At 60.0% G+C, this 14,507-nt stretch overlaps 1 protein-coding gene across 4 annotated transcripts; it reads right to left on the bottom strand.

Moving 5' to 3' along the window:
* On the bottom strand, positions 1 to 10,529 carry MADCAM1 (mucosal vascular addressin cell adhesion molecule 1). Of its 4 annotated transcripts, XM_077977046.1 has the most exons (6): positions 10,218 to 10,529; positions 8,362 to 8,646; positions 7,660 to 7,989; positions 4,854 to 5,042; positions 1,424 to 1,635; positions 1 to 441 (listed from the first exon to the last, which is right to left on the bottom strand). In XM_077977046.1, the coding sequence occupies exons 1-6, from the start codon at positions 10,276 to 10,278 to the stop codon at positions 277 to 279; spliced, it is 1,242 nt and encodes a 413-aa protein (XP_077833172.1). In that variant the 5' UTR covers positions 10,279 to 10,529; the 3' UTR covers positions 1 to 276.
* Positions 10,530 to 14,507: the final 3,978 nt, after the last annotated feature.

The raw sequence follows: 14,507 nt of genomic DNA, 5'->3' as shown, positions 1-14,507 counted from the left end.
TTAGAAGCAAAATGTATTCAAAGATCTGTGCTAACATTCTTGACTATCTGCTGGCTGTGCTAAATCAACGTACTTTAAATTCTCAGTTGCCACAATGTAGCCTAAATATTTGCCCTGGCACGCTTATGCTGGTCCAAGCGGGCATTAGGTCACAGCCTGTTCCTCTTCCTTATCTGAAGGTGCTTTTACCTTTCTCAGCATTCCACAAGTTACTTCCTCCTTCCTTTGCTCTCCTCTGCCTTTGCCTCTTTTACAAAGTTCTAAGTTGCCGGCCAATCAGAACAAATACAGAAGGTGAGGTCCTGTTCCAGCCAACAGAAACGGGACACAGAAGCAGGGTGGACGCGTCAGGTTAGAAATGACCGTCTCCTTTGTTCGGTGTACTCTCGTGGCAAAACTGCTGGTGAGTGTGCCCTTTCTGCAGAAAGTAAACCAATGGCCCTGCCGAGGAAATTAAATTTATGTTCAAGTGCCATTTCTTTACGGCACCGGGGAACAAGCATTCCTGACATTTTGTTCTCTGGCCCTGGACTGTGGGATGAGGGCGATGGAGCCATCAGGGCGGGGCCCACAGTCAGCCCTCCTGCTGTCCGAAGCCCTCAGATCTCTCCTCTCCACGGAGTGGGTGTCCACTGAGAAAAATGACAAGTTTCAGTTTCTTTTTTTTTTTTTTTTTTTTTTTTTTGAGACGGAGTCTCACTCTGTCGCCCAGGCTGGAGTGCAGTGGCCGGATCTCAGCTCACTGCAAGCTCCACCTCCCGGGTTCACGCCATTCTCCTGCCTCAGCCTCCCGAGTAGCTGGGACTACAAGCGCCCGCCACCACTCCCGGCTAATTTTTTCTATTTTTTTAGTAGAGACGGGGTTTCACGTGTTAGCCAGGATGGTCTCGATCTCCTGACCTCGTGATCCACCCACCTCGGCCTCCCAAAGTGCTGGGATTACAGGCTTGAGCCACCGCGCCCGGCCACAAGTTTCAGTTTCTATCCTTTTAGGAGGTTTATTTGCCAAAGCCTCAGGAGGTCCTGACGGCAGGGGCCCAAGGTGGTCGGGGCACAGCTGGTTTTACGCATTTTAGGGAGATATGACACATGAATCAATATATGTAAGAAGTACGTTGGTTCCGTCCAGAAAGTCGGGGGTCACTCGAGCGGGGCGGGGACTTCCAGGTCACGGGTAGGCGGGACAAACGGTCACCTTCTTTTGAGTTTCTGATGAGCCTTTCCAAAGGAGGCAATCAGAATGTGCGTCCCTCTCTGTGACCAGAGGGATGACTTTGAATAGAATGGGAGGCAGGTTTGCCCCGACCAGTTCTCAGCTTGAAGGGGTCCAACCTATTTTCCCTTCACAGGGGGAAGGGCTGGCTACTCAGAAGGGGCTACTCCCGACCTGGTCGGTCCCCCTTAATCCAGCCCAGGTCGGCACCTGGGGCAGGAGCCTCAGAGAAGCTGGTGGGTGGGCGCCGTCCTCAGCCAGGTGCCGGCAACGTTTCCAGAGGTGGTAGGTGGGCAAAGCCAGGAGCAGCAGTCCCAGCACCGCACTGCTGGTCCACAGAGCCGCGGGCAGCTGGTCACCCGTAGGTTTGGACGCTGGGGAGAGCAGGAGACGCCGGTCAGAGCCCTCCAGGCTTCTGCAGGCTTGGGAAGGGAGGAGTCCCTCAGAGGCTACGCGAGCTTCCAGAGTTACCACATTCCCTGAAATTTCACAAAGGACTACCTTTGTGACCCTTTCAAAACGCGCATAGCACCTTAGAGTTTAGAAATGGGCAGTCCAGGCCGGGCGCGGAGGCTCACGCCTGAAATCCCAGCACTTTGGGAGGCCGAAGCGGGCGGATCATGAGCTCAGGAGTTCGAGACCAGCCTGACCATGGGGAAACCCTGTACCTCCTAAAAATACAAAAATTAGCCGGGCATGGTGACAGGCGCCTGTAATCCCAGCTACTCAGGAGGCTGAGGTGGGAGAATCACTTGAACCCGGGAGGCGGAGGTTGCAGTGAGCCGAGATCGTACCACTGCACTCCAGCCTTGTGCAACAGAGTGAGACTCTGTCGCACACACACACACAAAAGGGTGCTGAGCCTGCAATCTGCACTTTGAAGACTTAGTTTGGGGAAAAAGGAGGAGTGTAATATATCTCCTTCATACCATTTTATACTGATTACCTGTTGAAATGATAATACTTGGGATATATTGGGCTCCATGAAATGTATGACCACACTTTTTTTTTTTTGAAGTGGAATCTCGCTGTGTTCCCCAGGCTGGAATGCAGTGGTGCAATCTCGGCTCATTGCAAGCTCTGCCTCTTGGGTTCAAGTGATTCTCCTGCCTCAGCCTCCTGAGTAGCTGGGACTACAGGTGCCCGTTACCACACCTGGCTAATTTTTGTATTTTTAGTAGAGATGAGGTTTCACCATGTTGGCCAGACTGGTCTCGAACTCCTGACCTCAGGTGATCCTCCTCCTCAGTCTCCTGAAGTGCTGGAATTACAGGCGTGAGCCACCATGTCTGGCCAACCTTTTTTTTGTTTGTTTGTTTGTTTTGCGAGTGAGTATTTCTCTGTCAGCTCACTGCAGCCTCAATCTCCTGGGCTCAAGTGATCCTCCAACCTCAGCCTCCCAAGTGGCTGGGACCACAAGTATACAGCACCACGCCCGGATAATTTTTCAATTTTTTGGTGTGGAAATGGGGGTCTCACTATGTTGCCCAGAATGGTCTTGAACTCCTGGGCTCAAGTGATCCTCCTGCCTCTGCCTCCCAAAGTGCTGGGATTACAGGCATGAGCCACTGTGCTTGGCCTGACCACACTTACTTTTACTGTTTTTTTTTGTTTTTTGTTTTTTGTTTTGAGACGGAATATTGCTCTGTTGCCCAGGCCAGAGTGCAGTGGTGTGATCCCGGCTCACTGCAAGCTCTTCCTCCTGGGTTCACACCATTCTCCTGCCTCAGCCTCCCGAGTAGCTGGGACTACAGGCGCCCATCACCACGCCTGGCTAATTTTTTATATTTTTAATAGAGACGGGGTTTCACCGTGTTAGCCAGGATGGTCTCGATCTCCTGACCTCGTGATCCGCCCGCCTCAGCCTCCCAAAGTGCTGGGATTACAGGCATGAGTCACCGCGCCTGGCCTTTACTTTTAAATTTGAAATTACCTGTAGAAAGTAGAAAAGTTCCTCTTCAAAGCTCGTCTTGGTTTAAAAATAAAATTATAGACACTAGAAATAATAGCTTCTTACTCTAAAGCCTCCTATCAGCTATTATTTCTTACACTTTAGCCCAGTTAGTTGCTTGGGCTTACCCAGGCGTGTCCAGACAGTCCCAGGCAAGTCTTCGCTCACAGCTTATGCCCCTTCCTTATTTGGAAACGTTATCGCTTCCTTAAATCTCTCGTAAGCAACTTCCTCTCCTTTGTCCTCCTTTGCACTTATCTATTTAGGAAAGTTTTAGGTTGTTAGCAAACGGGGTATCAGTTTAAGACCGTGATGTCCCGCTCCAGCCAGTGGATGCAGGACATAGCAGTAAGGAAGACCCAGCCGGGCGCGGGGGCTCACGCCTGTAATCCCAGCACTTTGGGAGGCCGAGACGGGCGGATCACAAGGTCAGGAGATCGAGACCATCCTGGCTAACACGGTGAAACCCCGTCTCTACTAAAAATACAAAAAATTAGCCGGGTGCGGTGGCGGCACCTGTGGTCCCAGCTACTCGGGAGGCTGAGGCAGGAGAATGGCGTGAACCCGGGAGGCGGAGTTTGCAGTGAGCCGAGGTCGCGCCACTGAACTCCAGCCTGGGCAACGGAGCAAGACTCCGTCTCAAAAAAAAAAAAAAAAAGGAAGACCCAAATGCATAAGGGATAAATATGTCTGCTTTTCCTTTGTCCAGGTGTGCTCCCGTCACTGTTCCATCTGCAACGGGCACCCTTTCTCCAGAAAGTAAAAATGGCCTTACTGAGAGAATTAAATTTGAGTGCTATTTATTTGTGGCACCGGGGAACAAGCATTTCTGACATTACCTATGTGGGCCGGGCACAGTGGCTCACGCCCGTCATCCCAGCACTTTGGGAGGCTGAGGCGGGCGGATCACCTCAGGTCAGTTCGAGACCAGCCTGGTCAGCATGGTGAAACCCCGTCTCTACCAAAAATACAAACATTAGCCAGGCATGGTGATGGGCGCCTGTAATCCCAGCAACTCAGGAGGCTGAGGCAGGAGAATCGCTTGAACCCGGCAGGCGGAGGTTGCAATGAGCTGAGATTGCACTATTGCACTCCAGCCTGGGGGACAGAGCGAGACTCTGTCTCAAAAAAAAAAAAAAAAAAAAAAGGAAAAAAATTACTTATGTGACCACATTCTGTTTCTGCTTCTGTTCCAAAGATTGTTCTAGTCTATGAGGCTGAGAATTTACAAAGTGCCTTGAAATCTGCACAGTCTGTGACGTTTACAAAAAGGACCTACAGTTAAGAGAAGCCCACTGGACAGATGGGGAAACAGAGACTGGACGGATGGGGAAACTGAGGCTGGACAGATGGGGAAACTGAGGCAGAACGGACGGGGAAACTGAAGCTGGACAGATGGGGAAACCGAGGCTGGACAGATGGGGAAACCGAGGCTGGACAGATGGGGAAACCGAGGCAGAACGGACGGGGAAACCGAGGCTGGACAGACAGGGAAACCGAGGCAGGACGGACGGGGAAACCAAGGCAGGATGGACAGGGAAACTGAAGCTGGACGGATGGGGAAACCGAGGCAGGATGGACAGGGAAACTGAAGCTGGACAGGGCAATTTCTTGTCTAAAGTCTTCATCCAAGGAACCTCTCACTCTCAGCCCTTCCCACCCTCCCTGCCCCCAGGGACCAGCACTCACAGCCTGTTGGGATCACTTCTCCCTGCGTGGGCCCAGCCTGGGAGATCTCAGGGCGGCAAGTCCTGGTAGAGCCCGGGCTCCTGGGGCTGTGTGTGGAGCCCTGCTGGGGGGTGGTCTCCGGGGAGGTCGCGGCCCGGGGTTCCGGGGAGGTCGTGTCGGGGGGCTCCCGGGAGGTCGGGCCGTGCAGGACTGGAAACAGAGTGACGGTTGTTTTTCTCTCTGCTGCCCCAGCCCTGCCTCTCCCACCTCAGTCTCTGCATCTGGACAAGGGCTTGGACCAGAACTTCCCCAAACCCCTTTCCTCGACCCCTCTGGTGGGTCCCATTTCCATTTCTTCTTTTTTTTTTTTTTGAGGCAGAATTTCGCTCTTGTTGCCCAGACTGGAGTGCAATGGCACGATCTCGGCTCACTGCAACCTCCGCCTCCCAGCTTCAAGCGATTCTCCTGCCTCAGCCTCCTGAGTAGCTGGGATTACAGGCGCCCGACACCTCGCCCGGCTAATTTTGTATTTTTAGTAGAGACAGGGTTTCTCCATGTTGATCAGGCTGGCCTTGAACTCCTGACCTCAGGTGATCCACCCGCCTCGGCCTCCCAAAGTGTTGGGATTACAGGCGTGAGACACCATGCCTGGCCTGGTTTTTTTTTTTTTTTTTTAGAGATGGGGTCTCAGTCTGTCATGCAGGCTGGAGTGCAGTGTTGCAATCATGGCACACTGCAGCCTCAACCTCCCAGGCTCAAACCATCCTCCCCACTTAGCCTCCTGAGTAGCTGGGACCACAGGCGTGCAATCATGCCCAGCTAATTTTTAAATTTTTTTGTAGAGATGGGAGGTCTCGCTATGTGGCCCAGGCTAGTCTGGAACTCCTGCACTCAAGTGATCCTCCCACCTCGGCCTTCAACACCTGGCCCACATTTTTGTTTCTATTCGGCATGCTATTCTAGTTGATAAAGCCTAGAATTTGTTGTTGTTGTTGAAACAGTCTCACTAGGTCGCCCAGGCTGGAGTGCAATGGCGCCATCTCGGCTCACTGCAAGCTCCAACTCCCAGGTTCAAGCGATTCTTCGGCCTCAGCCTCCTGGGTAGCTAGGACTACAGGCGTGCACCCCCACACCTGGCTAATTTTTGTATTTTTAGTAGAGATGGGGTTTCACTGTGTTGGTCAGGCTGGTCTTGAACTCCTGACCTCAGGTGATCTACGCACTTCAGCCTCCCAAAGTGCTGGGATTAGAGGCGTGAACCCGGCCTAAAACCTAGAATTTATAAAGTGCTTTGAAAGCTACATGGTCCCTGAAATTTACAAACGACCCACAGTCAGGGAAGTCTACTGGACAGATGGGGAAACTGAGGTACCACAGTGGGCAGGATGGGAGTCCGGGCATTCCACGGCCCCCACTCACTGGCAACATCACCCCGGCAGGCTCCTTAATCTCCGCGTGCCTCAGTTTCCTCAACTGTCAAAGGGGTGAGAGTCACCTCTTTGGGCTGCCGTGATAGTGAGCGGGCTCCCGCGTTTATTATGATGGGCTGTGGACGGAGGAGAGTTGGGAGGAGGCTGGTGTGGAGAGAGGAGGTGCTTGGGGGCTTTCTGCTCTGGCTTTGTACTTCATCCCCTGTGGGACTGATGGGGAGACTGAGGCCCGAGAGGACCCGTGTTCTGTAAAATATCCCTCAAATCCAGCTTCCTCTCTACCCACCCCAGCCCCACCCCCACCACCAAGACCTCCCGGGTCTCCCAGCTTCTGCTGCAACCCCGGGAGCCCTTTGCTTGAAACTCATGACCCCACACGCATTAACATGGGTATCAGGGTGCCCTGTGGGAGGACAGATCCCTCTCTGTTTAGTGGGAGAAGCCGGCAGCGGCTTCAGGACTGGACAGGGCATGAAGCTGGTACTCCCTGGGCACCGGCCCACGTTAAATGTCTTCATCTGGGCATTCAGCGAGGGTTTATTGAGCACCTGCCCTGTTCTAGCTTCTGTGGACACAGCCGTGTGCGCAAGACACAAGATTCCCACCTTGGGAGCCACAGTGGGAGAAGGTCGTGGAAAAGACAGAGAAGGTATGTGATTGGGGGATATCAGATATTATCCAAGGTGTCAAGAAACAGAACAGAAGGGAAAGGGGGCTCACACGGGTGTGCGTGTTTAGACACGCGTGTGCATGTGTGCCTGTGTTTGTGCACGTGGGTGTGCCTGTTTGTACATGCATGTGCGCGTGCGCCTGTGTTTGTACACGTGTGTGCGTCTGTGCCTGCGTTTGTACACGTTGGGGGTCGAGGGTTGACCCTTTAAACGGGAATCCAGGGAAGCCTCACGGAGGAGGCCACACTCAGGCAGAGACCTGAGGGGGAGGAGGAGAGAGCCGTGGAAAGATCCGGAAGAAGGGTATTCCAGGCAGAGGGCAGAGCCGTGCAAGGGCCCCAGGACAGGATCATGCCTGGCGTGTTGGAGGAACAGCGAGGAGGCCCGTGTGGCTGGAGCAGAATGAGGAGGGGGAGAGAGGGTGGAGGGAGGGCAGGAAGGGGACAGGGCAGGTGGTGCAGGTTCCTGTGGGCCCCGGGGAGGACTCCGGCTTTGACCCCAAGGCAGGAGCCAGGGAGCGCTGTGGGCAGGGAAGGGGTGGGACCTGTGCTGGGGGCCGGGTGCTCAGTAAATACACGTTGCGTTAATGAATATCGCTTTGGCCTCGTGGGGGAATCCAATCCTCCCAGCGCCCCACAGCACAGGTGCTGCCCCCCGTCCCCCCGTCCCGAAGTGCCTGTCAAGGCTGGCGAGCGGTTGGGTCTCCAGGGGACCCAGCGGACTCACCCGGGATGGCCTGGCGGTGGCTGAGCTCCAAGCCAGGCAGCCTCATCGTGGCCTGGCAGTAGAGCGCGGGCAGGACAGGGGTTGCCAGGGTCGGCAGCCGCCAGCGCTCTGTCACCCTGAACAGCACGTCCTCCTCCTCCTGGGGCTCCTCCTCCTCCTCCTCCACCTCCGGGCCCAGAGCCTGGGCCCCCTCCAGTTCCTGGTCCCCCAGGAGCAGGGAGAAGGAGAGCGCATTGGGGTCCACAGGCGTGACTTTGTGGGCCGTACAGGCCACCTCCGGGTCACCAGGCACCAGGGCTGCCGGGGAGATGGTCAGCTGGTCCGGGAAGGCTGTGATGGAGGGTCAGGGGTCAGGGCTGAGCCCAGAGTCAGGGCTGGACGGGATGGAGGGGCTGGAGCTCGGAGGGGGCTTGGAACTGGGGCCAAGGATGCGTGGGGGTTGCTGATGAACCGGCAGTGGGGACGGCCTGTGCGCAGGCCCCACCCTGGGAAGCTGGAATAGACTGAAGGATGGGCCAGGGCCCGCCCTGGGAGGGTTGGGGTGAGTTGGGGGGAAGCGAAGACTGGGGACCTGGGTTCGGGGAGCTGTGCATGGAGCTGGGACCGGGCCTGCAATCCGGGAGGCTTCCAGGAACAGGTGGCGTAGGGAAGGGGCCGTGAGTCCAAGGCTCAGAGAGAGGCAGGGCGGGGGGGACGCCTCACCGTACACAAGGAGCCGCACGGTGTGCTGGAAGGTGCGGCCCCCGCAGGAGCCCACGCACACACGGGTCCCGGCCGCCGACAGCGAGGCGTTGCGCACGGTGAGGACGCTGCGGCCCGCGTCCGACTGCACCGCGCCCAGGCTGGTGTCCAGGCCCCGCCACTGCACCGTGGCCCCGCGGTCCGCGCAGTCCAGGCGGCAGGTGAGCTGGCGAGAGGCGCCCAGGGCCACGGCCACCACCGGCTCCGGGGGCTCCACCTGCAGGGGCTTCACCTGGAGGGACTGGCCTGCGGCGACCCCGGCTCTCGCTCAGCCCCGCGGAGTCTCGGACCCCGCCCCGAGTCCCTGCCCTGCGCCCCGCCCCGCTCCCGGACCCCCGCCCCGCCTCTGCCCGGTTCCCGGACCCTCCCCTGCACCCCCGGACCCCCGCCCCGCCTCTGCCGGGTTTCCGGACCCTCCCCTGCATCCCCGGACCCCCGCCCCGCCTCTGCCGGGTTCCCCGACCCTCCCCTGCACCCCCGGACCCCCGCCCCGCCTCTGCCGGGTTCCCCGACCCTCCGCTCCACACCCGGACCCCCGCCCCGCCTCTGCCCGGTTCCCGGACCCTCCCCTGCACCCCCGGACCCCCGCCCCGCCTCTGCCGGGTTTCCGGACCCTCCCCTGCATCCCAGGACCCCCGCCCCGCCTCTGCCGCGTTCCCCGACCCTCCCCTGCACCCCCGGACCCCCGCCCCGCCTCTGCCGGGTTCCCCGACCCTCCGCTCCACACCCGGACCCCCGCCCCACCTCTGCCGGGTTCCCCGACCCTCCGCTCCACACCCGGACCCCCGCCCCGCCTCTGCCCGGTTCCCGGACCCTCCCCTGCATCCCCGGACCCCCGCCCCGCCTCTGCCCGGTTCCCGGACCCTCCCCTGCACCCCCGGACCCCCGCCCCGCCTCTGCCGGGTTCCCCGACCCTCCCCTGCACGCCCGGACCCCCGCCCCACCTCTGCCCGGTTCCCGGACCCTCCGCCCCACTCCCGGTCCACTGCCTCGCCGCTACCAGGATTCCCAGGCTCTGTCCCTGAACCCCGCCCCGACCCCCGCCTCAGCCCCAGTCCCCCGAGCCCTGTCTGCCTGGAGCCGGTTTCGCTGCTGGTCAGAGGGCGGCGCGGAGCCCCCCAACTTCCTCTCTCAGCCCCTGCCTTCTCTGAGCCCCCTCCTCTGGCAGGATCACCAATCACCCCCTCTGTCGAACCCCTAATTCTGCGCACCCCTACTCTCTCCTGCACCCCCTCCTCCCTCCTGCGCCCCCTCCCCTCTCCTGCGCCCCCTCCCTTCTCCTGAGCCCCCTCCTCAGTCCTGAGCCCCCACCTCTCTCCTGAGCCTCCCTCCTGAGCCCCGTCCTCCCTCCTGCTCCTCCTCCCCTCCGCTGCGCCCCCTCCTCTCTCCTGAGCCCCCTCCCCTCTCCTGCGCCCCCTCCCCTCTCCTGAGCCCCCTCCCCTCTCCTGCGCCCCCTCCCAACTCCTGCGCCCCCTCCCAACTCCTGCGCCCCCTCCCCTCTCCTGCGCCCCCTCCCCTCTCCTGCGCCCCCTCCCCTCTCCTGCGCCCCCTCCCCTCTCCTGAGCCCCCTCCCCTCTCCTGCGCCCCCTCCCAACTCCTGCGCCCCCTCCCCTCTCCTGCGCCCCCTCCCCTCTCCTGAGCCCCCTCCCCTCTCCTGAGCCCCCTCCTCTCTCCTGAGCCCCCTCCTCCCTCCTGCGCCCCCTCCCCTCTCCTGTGCCCCCTCCCCTCTGCTGAGCCCCTTTCCCTCCTCACCCTCTCCCCTCTCCTGACCCCCCTCCTAACTCCCTCCTCTCTCCCGCGCCCCCTCCCCTGCTCACCGCAGCCCGGCTGGAGGAGCCCCAGAAGCCCCGCCAGCAGGAGGGCCAGGCCCCGATCCATGCTCGGTCCCCTCTGTCCCCGAGGCCTCGGGAAGCCGCTTAAATAGCGGCGCCCGCTCCTTCCCGCCGCCCCGCGACCCGCTCCAGCTGCCCCCCGGGGGCTTCCCAAGGGGCTTTCCCGGCCTGACCCCCGACCCTGGAGGCGGCAGAGAGGGAGGGGCTGGGGGCCAAAGATGGGGCGGGGGCCCCCGGGGCCGGTCAGGACGGGCGGGCAGGAAGGTCGGGTCCGTTCCAGGCCTCATTTTCAGGTACACGGGAAGATCGCAGATGGAGGCCGGAGGGTCGAGGTCAAGTGCATGGAAGTGGGACAGAGGCCGGGCAGCGCTGCCCCGCCCCGACGGCGGGTCCCCTGCGCTTTTTCCTTTTTTTTTTTTTTTTGAGACGGAGTTTCGGTCTTGTTGCCCAGGCTGGAGTGCACTGGCGTGATCCCAGCTCACCGCAACCTCTGCCTCCCGGGTTCAAGCGATTCTCCTGCCTCAGTCTCCTGAGTAGCTGGGATTACAGGTTCCTGCCACCACGCCCGGCTAATTTTGTATCTTTAGTAGAGACGGGGTTTCTCCATGTTAGTGAGGCTGGCCTCGAACTAGCAACTTCAGGTGATCCGCCCACCTCCCATCACAGGCCTGAGCCACCGCTCCCGGCCCGCCTGCACTTTCCCGGGCGGCCGCACAGGGGCGGTGGGGAGCAGCCTCGGCCTGCTCCGGCGCTGCGGCCACGTCTTGTGGGCTGGGGTCCCCTGGGGTCAGGTGAAGGTCGCTGGGGATGGAGGCCCCCTGGCTGGGGTCTCCTGGCCGTCGTGGAGCTGTGCGACCCTCCAGGACCTGGGACAAGTCACCCAATCTCTGAGCCTGGCTTCCTTCCATCACATGGGCAGAGGCCGCCTACCTAGCAGGCCTGGCTGGAGCCTGGGAGTCCCAGTGGGGGCTACCTCTGTTCCTTGGTCTACACTGAGACCTGGATCTCCGTCCACAAGAGGGATCTGGAAGGAATGCTGGCTGGGCCCCCACTCACAGCTGCCGTCAGCGAGTCGTGGGAACCTCACCTTGCAAACGTGCTGGAATCCACCCATCTGTTCCTCCAAGGCCCCAACTCTGGTTCTGTTTCCCCTTGTGGCTTGTTTACCCCTCTGGGCACACTGACACCCCTTAGGCTCCCGGCCCTCAAGAGCCCTGCACCACCAGGACCCTCCCCCGGCCTCTGGGCTTCTGCACAGCTGCTCCTCACCTTGCCCAGGTTCTGCCCACGCCTTCCCCCCACCCTCCTCCGCTGCGGTTCCCAGGGTGCTCCCCTCCAAGCTCAACGAGGGCCTGCGGTGGCAGTCGTGATGGCTGGCTCCCCTCCACCTGGGGGCCCGTCCCTGTGACCCTGGAACCCACGTACCGCAGGCACGCAGGAATAAAATGATGGAGCATTCCTGCTGACTTCAGGGTCTGTTTGTGCCTCAGTTTCCCTGGCCATGAAATAAAAAGCAGCAGTCCATGGGGTTCCAAGCATTGCCAATCGGCTTACCTGTCAGAGGAGGGAAACTGAGGCCCAGAGGAGGGGCTGGGATCAGAGGAGGGAAACTGAGGCCCGGGGGCGGGGCTGGGATCAGAGGAGGGAAACTGAGATCCAGGGGAGGGCCTGGGTGCAAAGGAGGGAAACTGAGGCCTAGGGGAGGGGCTGGGTGCAGAGGAAGCAAAATGAGGATCGGGGAGGGGCTGGGTGCTAAGGAGGGAAACTGAGGGTCAGAGGAGGGGCTGAGTGCAAAGGAGAGAAACTGAGGCCTAGAGGAGGGAAACTGAGGCCCAGGGTGGGGAAACAGGTCCCTGGGAGGTTAGCTCACAGCCCTGTCTCCCTGGGTCCCATCCCCCTCCTGCCCAGGCCGGTGCCGGGAAAGGCCTCACCGGAAGGCAGACTCCAAGGAGAGGCCCTCCCCAGGCCGGAGGTGCAGGCCCTTCCCGGGAAGCTGGGCCCTTAACCCGGGCGGGGGGCAGCAGGCCTGGTGAATAGGCTGCTTCCCAGCCCCTGACCCCACTTCCTGCAGGTGGGGAGGGGCCGCTGGGCGCTAGGAGGGCTGAGGCCCCTTGCAGGGTGTGTCCCAGCTCTCCAGGACCCTGTCCTGCGCCGGCCCGCTGGGTCACACGTGGTGGTCACGCTGCTCATACTCCCTGCGTGGGGAGCCCTCACATCCACAGGCTTGCGGGGCGGGGACAAGACAAAGCTGGAGTGCCCCCCAGGACAGGGCGGGTGGGATGGACACAGGAAGGAGGAGGAGGGTTCCCAGAGGCAGAGGGACCTGCAGGTTTAAAGGGTCAGAGGTGGGGAAGGTGGGGGTGAGGGAGACACAGAGACAAACAGAGACACAGAGAGACAGAGACAGAGTGAGGAAGAGAGACAAGGCAGAGAGACACAAGGAGACGGAGACACAGAGAGGCAGAAGCAGAGGGATGGAGAGACCGAGGTGGGCCAGAGGCCTGCGGTTGGGGAGGACCCGAGACCCCTGCGTCTGAGTCCTAGTCCCACAGCACGGTATCTTCTTCTACCACCAACGGGGACCTCCCTTTTGTCCTTAGGAGACTCGACCCCGCCTCCAACATCGATCCCCTTCCCAGCATTGTCCTCAGCGGCCTCCGGCAGGAAGCCCCCTTCCCATGGAGGGTCCCAGCTGTCCCACCAGCCCCAGACCCCACATCCTGGCCTCCCTGTCCACAGTCGCGGGGGGAGTGTTCCAGATGACTGTGTTGCCAAGGGGAAGGGGCTGTGGGGGTGCCAGTGTCTAGGAGCTGAGCATGCCTCCAGGCCCTGACAGACCCTTCTTGACCCAGCTGGGCCAGCTCTCCTGGCTCCCACCCACTGGTCAGTTTTGGGGTCCTCACGGCTTTTTCTTTGGAGTGAGGACCCCCATCAGGGCAGGCCCTCCTTGTTGGGCAAGGCTTGAACCCAGTCCAAGGACCCCAGGCCTGAGGGTCTCAAGGACAGTGGGGGCGGGATGAGATTGATGGAGGCTGCAGGAGGGGGTTGAACAAGTAGCCATGTGCATGCATGTGTGCGTGTGTATGTGTGGAGTTTTAGCCATGAAGCCCACACTGGGGGTGGGTCTGGCACCCACATCAGGTTTGAGGAGGAAGGATCTTTGTGGCCCACCTGGCACAGGTCCCTGAAGGAGTCGAGCCCCTCCCTGCAGGCCGGCCGAGCTGACCACGTCACGGAGCCTGGGCAGGGCCGACGGGCCTCCCTGGGGTCAGTGACCGCCTGGTGAGGGGCTGGGGCAGTGCTCAGTCCCAGCAGCCCCCGGGAAATTGGACATGGAGCCTCAGGCGATGATGCTGGTGTGGTCTCCAAAGCAGCCCCACCTGAGCTGATCAGGAGGGGTCTGTGGGGATGGGGATCCATGGGGCAGGAGGCACACTATGGTAAGAGCTGGCTTGGGGCTGACTCTGCCGGGGGGAGAGGCGGGGCTGGGGGCCCTCGTCAGCTGCTCTGACGCCTTGGTGCTCCCAAGGTCATCTCCAGGCTCACCCCAGCTTCCACGGCCCCGTCTCACGGATTAAAGGGCCACTCAAGAGCTGCTTTGAAGACGGGGGCCCAGCCAGGAGCCGCACAGGCCTCCCCCTTGGGGCTAGGAGGCTAGAAGGGCGCAAGCCACACGCACATCAGTGGAGAGACACTGAAATTGTCTATGAATTGCCCTCCCGGGGTTTGAGACTAGAGAGTTGGTGTATGCACGATGTTGCAAACACCATAAAAAACACTGAACTGTTTCTTTAAAAGCCCTGTTTTTTGAGATGGAGTCTCACTCTGTTGCCCAGGCTGGAGTGCAGTGGTGCGATTTTGGCTCACTGCAACCTCTGCCTCCTGGGTTCAAGCGATTCTCCCGCCTCAGCCTTCTAAGTAGCTGGCATTATAGGCACATGCCACCATGCCCGGATAATTTTTGTATTTTTAGACTTTTTTTTTTTTTGGGAGACGGAGTCTCGCTCTATCGCCCAGGCTGGAGTGCAGTGGCACGATCTCAGCTCACTGCAAGCTCCACCTCCTGGGTTTAAGCAATTCTCCTGTCTCAGCCTCCGGAGTAGCTGGGACTACCGGCGCCCGCCACCACACCTGGCTAACTTTTGTATTTTTAGTAGAGACAGGGTTTCACCATATTGGTCAGGCTGGTCGCGAACTCCTGACCTCAGGTGATCCACCGGTCTCGGCCTCCCAAGGTGTTGGGGTTACAGGCGTGAGCCACCGCGCCTGGCCCTG

This window comes from Macaca mulatta, chromosome 19 (genome assembly GCF_049350105.2).
Source record: "Macaca mulatta isolate MMU2019108-1 chromosome 19, T2T-MMU8v2.0, whole genome shotgun sequence".
NCBI lineage: Eukaryota > Metazoa > Chordata > Mammalia > Primates > Cercopithecidae > Macaca > Macaca mulatta.
Note: the sequence above shows the minus strand (reverse complement) of the source record. Positions and strands in the feature narration are given on the sequence as shown.